This window comes from Melospiza melodia, chromosome Z (assembly GCF_035770615.1).
Source record: "Melospiza melodia melodia isolate bMelMel2 chromosome Z, bMelMel2.pri, whole genome shotgun sequence".
In the NCBI taxonomy this organism is placed as follows: domain Eukaryota; kingdom Metazoa; phylum Chordata; class Aves; order Passeriformes; family Passerellidae; genus Melospiza; species Melospiza melodia.
The window spans coordinates 42885881-42896077 of NC_086226.1; the positions used below are offsets into that span (position 1 = coordinate 42885881).

The 10197-nt window shown below is 43.2% G+C and overlaps 1 protein-coding gene across 1 annotated transcript; it reads right to left on the reverse strand.

Moving 5' to 3' along the window:
• Positions 1-433: 433 nt before the first annotated feature.
• BTF3 (basic transcription factor 3) lies at positions 434-7969 on the reverse strand. The gene is made up of 6 exons (XM_063179830.1): positions 7875-7969; positions 7541-7609; positions 4238-4351; positions 3799-4000; positions 1277-1333; positions 434-795 (listed from the first exon to the last, which is right to left on the reverse strand). The coding sequence occupies exons 2-6, from the start codon at positions 7607-7609 to the stop codon at positions 749-751; spliced, it is 489 nt and encodes a 162-aa protein (XP_063035900.1). The 5' UTR covers positions 7875-7969; the 3' UTR covers positions 434-748.
• Between the last annotated feature and the right edge of the window lie 2228 nt (positions 7970-10197).

The following is a 10197-nucleotide window of genomic DNA, read 5'->3' on the forward strand; positions in this document are numbered from 1 at the left end:
CCCATTAAACAGTTGTACCATGCAAACATCTATTAAACACTCACTGAAGATAAAAATTTAACACTCACATGTAGCTCCCCCAAGTCCAGCAGCAAGCAGCTGGCTAGTAAAAATTCTTCCTGAACTTGCAAATTTTGTGTTAGATTAAGCCACCATTAACTGTTGCTAAAATACAATTCTATTTCGTAAATCCAGTAGGTTACAAACTGACTTACAGCCTATCTAGCTCTAACCTGCAATGCCAGAAATTCACCAATTAAGTCCAAAAGGTTTCATTATGCACAGAAAGCTTTTTTTCAGGAGTCAGCTTTTTAACACAGCAAAAGGAGAATGCTCTGCAGAAAAGCAAAACATTTTAAGATTGTTTAATATTTAGGACCTGTTGTTTAATATTTTTGTCCCCGATTTTCTGACAAAAAGTCACACCAGAAACTTTGTTTTATATTTTTATTGTAAGCCAAAGTTCATTAAAGATGAGTGTTTGCTTGTAGAAGTTACTCAAAAAATGTGTCTAGGCAGAAATTTGTTAGCAATCTGACTTATTTCAAAGCATAGTTTTGTTCAATCGGGCCACAAAAATAACAGTGTACAAGCAGTAACTAAGGAGCTGTAGATTCAAGGAGTTTCCAAATATCACTGATCTTGAGATCTCATCAGGAAATAAATCAAGGCAGTCGCAATATAAAATAGCAGCTCCATATAGCTTTTTCAAGTTTTAATTTTATTCAGGAGGTGACAGTTCAGTAGTTCAGTTTGCCTCATTCTTCGACGCTTCATCGAAGTTTTCAACAAGATCTAGAAAAAGATTGTTGGAATTAAAAGTTTGACCCATTTCCCCTCTGCCGAACATTTAGGGTTTGAATTTTTTTCCAAAGTCCTACTTCATATCAAGTTTTTACCATAAAATCTTTCAGCTTGTAAAATACAGAGCAAATATTGCTCAACCAAAGAAATTTTGGACAGTCCATTAAAAAGCACAATTCTAAAAGCATTTAACTTCACGATAATGACTGGGCAGTGATTCTGACAAGGTAGTTTCTCATGAAATATTAAATAATGATCTTGGTCGCAGCTATCACTTCAACACAGGACCAAAATGCTAGCTTAAACTGCGAAGTCTCTCACAGTATCTGAAATTAATGAAATAATCTGCCCACAGAAATTCTGCCCACAGAAGTCACTAGACATCATTCTTACTATCCCTGGTCTGATCTTATGCTATGTGTAAGATCTCTCAGCAAAATTCACTTCTCCACCACTGCATGTTTGGTCTCACCTGGAACTTCGTCGTCATCATCTTCACCAGTGGCAAGTGGTGCTTTTCCGTCCACAGCTGCAAGAGCAAGTAGTTCAAAAACTTCATTCAAGCTCATCATAGGCATTTTGAGTTATTGTTTAGCTTTGTGTTTTTTGAAAACATTATCAAAGATTGTGGGCCAAGCTGCAATGCTTATCCAGTTCTGTAAATAAAACTCTTTATCTAATGTCAGAAGTTTACATTCCCTTTTTTACTGATAATGCTCAAACAGCCCAGAAGTAAAATTAGAAGATGCATGCTAAACAGCATACCAGTCACCATCTTGTACAAAGATATTGAGTACTCTGCACAACAATAACTCCCAAATACAAGTGGAGATTGATTTTACAAGTTTTTCCTAAAAGTAGGTTAGTTTATGGACTACCACATGGCTCTTAAATTTACATATTTTACATCACGAAGTTTTAAGGATCTTATTACCCCACACATCCAAAGAAAGCTGAGGTGTAATTATGAAGTTGCAGGCAGACACAAGTAGAAGTACTTAAAAGGTACTACTGTTCTCTGGCAAAGTCAAAGGAATATGGAATTGGATGCACAGTTTTACACTCCTTAGGTGGTTTAGGCGACCTAGTGTTCTAGTCCACATGTTTGCTGACTCAGTAATTTCTTTAACCATTCCTATTGCATTTGACACAGGTAATGAGATTTAATCATCTCCATTGTAGCAGACCAGTGAGCATCTGCTGAACCAGGCAGAAGTATAATGCTACAAAGGATAATGCTATCTCAAGTGTCTGAGTTTAGAGAATAAGAATACTCTACAACTATTCTTAGCTGTACTGTCACATTGTCTCTTACTCTCTACTACCTTAGCATTATTCCAATTAATCCTTCTCAGTTTTTAAGAAAAGTGTGAGGAAAAACATGGTACTAGATCTGTACATTAATTTCTAGAGAACCAGAACTGATAAATAAATTTTGTTTTGAAAGGACTTGGGACATGGACATCACTGTCCTTCATTTGTTTTTTTTAAGAAGCAGAAAGTTGTTAAATCTTAAATGCATCTTAACATTAAAAACAACATTTGAAGAGCAAACCATGTTATTTTGTCCTAAATTACCTGCATTCTCTCTCATCCCCAAGACCAGTCCAAGTTTACCTTAGCATCTGCTATCATCACAGATGCTTCATTCATTGATATTAAGCTTCCAAACCTAGCTGACAATGCCGAATAGAAAGTTTTGTGCAACTAGTTCTGGCATCCACTCTTAGTGGAAAGAAACAGCCATTTATTAGAACATAAAAACTAATCACTTCAAACAAGCTTCCCTCCTTCTAAAACTCCACAGTTAAGCTTAGTATATAGCCTCTTATAACTGGCTTCTCATTGTTACCAGAAAACAGAACTCCAGCAATCATTCTAAATCCTTCCAAGTACTCTTTTCTTTCAAGCTCTATTACTATCACACAGGTGACATTAGAAGAAAGGATCTGAGGATCATGATAAAGAACACTTTACTCCATATCTTGAGGACTACTTCTAGTAAAATTTTTTTCATTGGTAAGTTGCCAGCAGGGCACATTCAATTTTAGGAATGTAAAGAGAGGCTGCTTTGGCAACAAAGCAGAGGAAGAATAATAAATTAATCAAATTAGAACTGCCAAAGATCGGACACAATGATTTTATCTCATTTTTTCTATGTTCAGGCTGTTCCACATATTTGAAGGAATGGGCTTAAGATATTTCAGGAAGTAGAAGATTGTACATACAGGACACAAGGAATGTTCCCAGTGTCAACAAGTCTTTCACTCCTGATTTTCATCCTGTAGCAGCAGCACCTTTATCAAACACTACAAATTTAAGTCCTTACTATACTTTTCCCAGTTTTAGAAAGAACAAATGCTCATACTTTTTTACTATTTAAAGTATGAAATAGAAGTTGGTGTATCTAGCTTAATGCTCATATCAGCCCTGTTCTCTATACTGTTTTACACATACTGAAATTATAATGTACTTGCCTATAAATACCCTGTAATTTCTTCCTAGTTATCAAAAAGCCCATGGAGCAATACTTGCACCACACCTGGGAGGGAGGAAAGCAATCACGAGATTATCTGTTATATCTCTCTCCCCATTACTTACATTTCCATTCCAAGTGCCAAGAAATATACTCAAACTTATCCTTCTTTAAAACCTAACACTTACAGAGTAATTAATTCACCCAGCTATAATGAACAAGATATGTCAAAATATGACAGCCACACCAAGAAGGAAAGTACCAGAAAATCAAGTCTGGCTACAATTTTCCAGTGCTAATCCAGCTACAAGACACACTTACAGGTGACTTCGCTTGACTGAGTCATGCTTGCCATTGGGTTTGAGCTACAAATAAAATTGATTTTAAAGTGTTTGGTTTCTTTGTAAGGATTTTACAACATGCTTGCCGACAACAAGAGTGCAGGGAATGTCACTGCTGCTACAGAAACAAGCTTCATGTCAGCTGCCAGCATGAAACACATTCAAGTTTCAACCTACATTGCTTGGGTAGGGCTTCTGCCAATCTCCTGAGGCTGGTCAGACTGTCAGCTCCGAGCTGGTTTAGGATGCTAGGCAGCATTTCTGTCAGCTGCTTTGTCTCAGCATGGCCGGTGATAGTGAAAGTGTTAGCAGCCAGAGATGCCTGAACTTTTGGGTTATTGAAGTGAATGACTGTTCCTTGATTGGTAAACATGTTTACCTGCAAGAAAAAAAGAAATCCAGTATTTGAAGCAGTTGAACAGGATTTTTCAATTTAACAGGAAATAAAGATTCTTAAAGTTCCAGGAAGACCTATTGATCATCTACAGACAAGTTTAGGAGCTATGTTACTTACCAGAAAATTGATTTTAATGCATATTCTATTTAATACATTTTCTATTTTCTATAATACTATTTCTATTTTCTATTTAAATTTTTTTTCCTTTGAAGCAATTACCTCTTCAATTCCAGAAATATTGTTGACTCCCAGTTTCTTCAATGAAAACTGAAGCTTTTTATCATCTGCTGTAGCTGTTCTGTGAACAACCTTCTTCTTTCTGCGGGCAGTACCCTTTGCAAAAAAAAAAAAAAATTACAAGATAAAGCTTAAGTAGTTCTGACAAACTCTAATCCTAAAGGCTGCAGAACTACTTCACCATCTCTACAAATCACCTTAACATACTGCACCTGTTTTTCACTGCATGTAACCCTGCTGCCCAACTGCACTGCAGCAGTTTTTCTCTTTGCAGTTAGGCAAGATTTGCACATGTAGGAGAAGCATAAAGTTTTAGGAAGCAATGCCATCACAGAGTATTTATTCCACAAATGTCACAGTTTTACTGCAACATCTTAGAAAAGAGGAGTTGCAAATTTAACCTTCTTAACCCAAGTCATCACAAGACATAAAACTGAAGAATGAACAGTTTCAAGCAATTTCCAAAAGTTATTAGTTTTTCTTAGATTATAGCCAAATTTTGGTAACAATCAGAGGTCGTAAGGCTATGAACACATCATTAACAAATGAATAAGAGAAAAGCAAAAAATACTCCATTTTTATTCTAAATAGCCATCTTTCATCTGATGGATTTACATATTTGAAGAATGCCTACTTTTCCAAAATATATTATAAATACATTTTAAATAATACTTCTGCTGTTCTAGACCAACCCTGTTTAGAAACCAAACAAGTAAAGGTTAAGTTGTGCTACAGATCCAAAGCTCTAGATTTTTCCAGAGAAGTAAAAGTTCCACATTAGAATACATCTATTTATATAAAAAAGCAGAAAATGTCATTCTCCAACTGCTTGCACAAGGCTTCAAAAAAATCTGATATAAAATGTCGGTAAAAAAAGTGAAACTAAGCTTGTTTTTGATATAATGTAACTGTAACTACTAATCTAAGCCCTCCCACTCTGGCTGCTCATCTACCTCGTGCTAATAAGAAGAGAATGTGTTGCTGCCTAGCTGTGGAAATAGCTGCAATTCCTTTTCAGTTTACTGTCAGAAATTTAAAAGTTGGCTGGACAGTAACAAATCTAACATAATTCTGTTACCAACAATGAGGAACATTAGTGACAAATTCATATGAAACCAACACTTGGAAGATGACCACTCAAACCTTTAAGTTTTTGTCTAGAAAACTTGATATTCACACCCTGCTACTGTTGGGTTAGCACACACAGTGGTTTGGAAACGGGTAAAAGTAACAGAATTGCTTTATTTTAGTGGTTTGTCTACCCAAGAATTGAGCTAAATAAGGCATATGCTAAGTCCCCCGGACAACAAAATTCTCGGTAAATTTCAGAACATGACATCTTGAATCAAGGAATATGGAGGAATATGTACCTCCTTCACACCCATCTCAACTTACATGGCAACAACGCAATAAAGATATCAGGAATAATTTCCCATTATAAAAAATAATAATATGGCAGGTTCAGGCATTCCAACTATTTCACAGGCCAATTTTAGAATTAAATTACCATTCTAAGCTTTGCCTAATGTCTATAAAAGCCCTATATTGATCAGCAAGCTGCAAGAACTGCAATCTGAATGCATGCTCTCACATGACAGACATTAAAAGCCTCTATAGTCAATAAACACACACTGGTTAACATGCATACAATCAGCAAAATAATACAGGAGTTCTCTAATTAACCATTAACATACACCAAGAATATGCAAAAATTACCAAGGTGGTTAATTACTACATAAACCCTGCTTTAGGCTGCCTAAATCTCCAGCAATTGGCAAAAAGAAAAGGGAAAAAAGCCCCAAACACTGGAATGAAAGCTCCTGGAAATTCTGTCAGCAAGAGTTCTGTTGAATAATTTGTAATCTAGAACATTGTGTATACTCCCTCAGGTATGAAAGATTCCTGAAAAATTCCTGAATTAGGACTGACACTGAAATGAAAATGTTTACTGTCATATTAAACATACTTTTCTCACATTATAAGTAAACACACAACACAAACACCTCTATTCAAATACAACAAAACAAAGTTTTTCTTATTATATTAGTCTGCAATTAAAAAAGTATGACAATATATAGAATTTTTAAATTTGTGCAGAAAGGCAAAAAACTGCCTTGAGCAACATAAGTATCTCTGACAAATCAGTAACATAAGACCTCTAAGACCTGTTATGAAAACTATACCGAACCGAACCTGCTGTAAGGTATACTCACTTTAAATCCCACACGTTTTCTAAAACAGCCCACAGAATTAGCACGGGATGGCTGCAAGAGGACTACAATGACCATCTACTTCCAAACTTTCTGCCACGGGCAGGGACAATTCTAACTGGACCAAGGTACTCAAGAGTCCCATCCAACCTAGCCCTTAACACCCCCAGGGATGTGGCACCCAGAGCCTCTCTGGGAAGCTTGTTCCAGTGCCTGACCGGCCTCATAGTAAAGAATTTTTTCCTAATATCCAGTCTAAACCTACTTTCAAGCTAAACCCATGCCCCCTTGACATGCTACTACGTGCTCTTGTAAATAGTCTTGATGCATCTTTCCTGTAGGCTCCCTTCAGGTACTAGGAGGCCACAGTTAGGCCCCAATGCCTCCCCTTTTGCAGGCTGACCAGTCCCAATCCTCTCAGACTGTTCTAACACGAGAGGAGCTCCAGCCCTCTGATCAATCTGCTGTCCCTCCCCTGGACTCCCTCCAGCAGGTCCCTGTCCCTCCTGTGCTGTGCCCCCAGAGCGGATGCAGCCCTGCAGGTGGGGTCTCAGCAGAGCAGAGCAGAGGGGCAGAATCCCCTCCCTGCCCTGCTGCCCACCCTGCTCTGGATGCAGCCCAGGACACGTGTGGCTCTCTGGGCTGGCAGTGCCCGTGGCTGGGGCATGTCCAGCCTCTCAGCCACCAGCACCCCCAATTCCTTCTGGGCAGGGCTGCTGGGATCTGTTCATGCCCAGCCTGTGCTGGCACCAGGGCTGCTCTGACACAGCTGCAGTACCCTGCACTTGACCTTGCTGATTACTAGATTCACATTCACCTTAATAAAGAATATTAAATCTGCTGTAACAAAACATACACAGAGAGAAACGCCTGGAGATTCACCTACTGCATATTGCACCTACAAAAGTGACTTCAGAGGGCCCTGGCGGAGCACAGATTTTCTTGAGGACAGTCCAGCCAAGCTGAAAGCACTCAGGGCTGCTCCACACACCCGTTTCCGGGACCCCTTGTGTCAGGCCCGACATACGGGCTGGGACACGCAATCCCGAAGGCAGCGCAGGGAGGCGGCTCCTACCTTGCCACCGATGCGCACTTGGGCCTGAAGCTTGGCCAGCTTCTCCTGGTTCATGATGGTCTCCTTCATCTGCGGGAACAACAAAAGTGGGTGTGGGAACACGTGGGCGCAGGGGGCTCTGCAGCCGCCCCTCACACACACCCACACGCGGCACGGGGGCAGCCCCGCCCCGCCCTGCCAGCGGGCCGCAGCGCTCTCCGATCGCGGCCAGAGCCGCCGAGCCCCGCCGGGCCCGGCCCGTAACCGCCGTCCCTTTCTCCAACCACCACCGTCCCCACCGCCCCCGGCCGAGTCAGGCTCCCCTCCTGGCCGCCCCCCGCCGCCCCCGCGGTACCTCGGCGAGCGGAGGGGCGCGGAGCGCGGCTGGAGGCGGCGGGCAGGACGCGGGGCCGGAATCCGCACGCGGGCACGGCGAGATGGCGGCCGGAAGGAAGGAGCTGCGCGCCGGGCCGCGCGTGCGCCGCGCCGGGCCCGGCAGGGGGCGCCCCTCGGGGCGGGCTGCGGAATCCCGGGAGCTGTTGGCTCGGGAAAGAGCTGCGGTGTGGTTGGCGCGCGCTGCCACGGCCAGTCTTTCCTTAGACAACTTCAGGAATAGTGACTCTAGCATCTCCCTGCGGAGCCCGCTGCAATATCTTGTCAGCCTTTCTGTGAAGAAATTCCTCTTGATGTAGACTCTCCTCTTGCTGCACCTCCTTTCAGGTCGTTGTAGAGAGTGATAAAGTCACCCCTCAGTCTCCTCCAGGCTAACATCCCCAGCTCCCTCAGCTGTTCCCCATAAGACTTGTGCTCCAGACCCTTCACCAGCTTTGTTGGCCACCTCTGGTCTTCTGCCAGCACCTCAATGTCCTCCTCCTATTGAAGGGCCAAGGACTGGACACAGCACTAGACGCGTGGCCTCACCAGTACAAGGGGACAATCCCTGTCCTTGCCCTGCTGGCCACACCATTGCTGATCCAGACCAGGATGCCATTGGCCTTCTTGGCCACCTGGACACATGCTGGCTCATGTTTGGATCAGCACCCGCAGGTCCTTTTCCTGTGGGCAGCTTTCCAGCCACTCTGCCCCATCTTTGGAGCTGCCTGGGGTTGTTGTGGCAAGGGCAGGACCCAGTGCTCACCATGCCTGCCCTGCCCTCTTACCCAGCCTGCTACCTGCAGCCTTGCCAGGGAAGTTCCCTGCCACAGGCTTGACATCCATAGTCTGGCATCACAGAGTAACAGAACCATTTGGATTGGAAGGAACCTCTGGAGATCATCCAGTGCAATGCCCCTGATAAGTCAGGAACACCCAGAGCAGATGACACAGGAACATATCCTGGTGGGTTTTGAACAGTTCCAGAGAGAGACATTCCACATATTCCCTGGGCAGCCTGTTCCACTGCTTAGCCACCCTCAACATATAGGAGTTATCTCTCATGTTGGGGAGGAATTTCTTGTGTTTTAACTTATGGCCATTGCTCCTCATCCTGTCACTGTGCACAACTGAAAAGAGTCTGGCACCATCCTCTTGACACCTGCCTTTGAGATATTTATACGTATTGACAAGATCCCTTCTTAGTCTTCTCTAGACTAAACAGGCACAGCTCCCACAGTCTGTCATAACAGAGGTGGCCCAGAAGTTGTGCTTGTGTGGCTGGACCCTCTCCAGTAATTCCTTGTCTTTCTTGTACTGAGGAGTCCAGAACTGGACGTGGTGCCCCAGATGTGGCCTCACTAATTATGTGTTTATTATTTTTCATGCTAGAAAACACGTGAGCATTGTGTTTCTTTCTCCCTTTTTTAGTGCAGGCCCTCTCTCAAAGCCCGTGGCTGTGCTTCTCCCTGCTGTCCCCATCAACTCACCTCCCTCCTCCCAGCTGGCCAGTGCAGAGCTCTGTGGTGGGGCCCCTTAAGTGAAACAAACCCCAATGCCCCCAGCTGCCCCTGCCCAGCCAAACTACTGAGATTCTTCTGTCACCACTGCCTGTGTAACAGCCCTTGTTCTTTTTATTTCTTCCACCTTGTGTGTTTTTCCCTGTGGCTTTTCCTCCGCTGTTATGTTATTGTAATTTATAAACTATCCGCATGCAGCTGCTTGCTGCTGGTCACGGAGGGCACACACCGTCTGTGTGCCTTTACTGGATCCCTCAGAGATGTCCCCCTGTAGCTGTTTTCCCTCACCAAGGCCTTAATCTACCCTTTTTAAGTATTGCCAATCTTTGTGTTTTCGGAGTCCTGTTCTGAGAGCCAAACTTACACTCCTCCCAGGCTCTAACTCACACAGTTGCTGCTGCCTTTGAGTACATGTAAACCTTGTTCCTCAGTTTGCATTTCTGAGGCAGAGATCATTCAGTCTACAATTTCAGTCTCCCACAAGTTTGCCACTGTGTTTGAGTTTACTCTGACAAGTGTGACTAATCTCACAGCCGTGGGGAACGCGCATGTCTGGCTCCAGCAGGAGGCAAAGCAGTCCTTGCAGGAGCTGTGCTGCACAGCAGAGGGCAGGAGCAGATTTGTGGGGGAAGAAGCCTGGCATTCTCATCGGTGCTACACGTGCTCACAGAGTGATGCAAGAGAGGAGGAGCCGTGTTGCTCCATGGTCCCAGTCACCACCTCAACCGAGCTTGATGAGCCTACTGGGACCAGTGGAAACACTGCTGACCTTGCCTTCTCACCCTG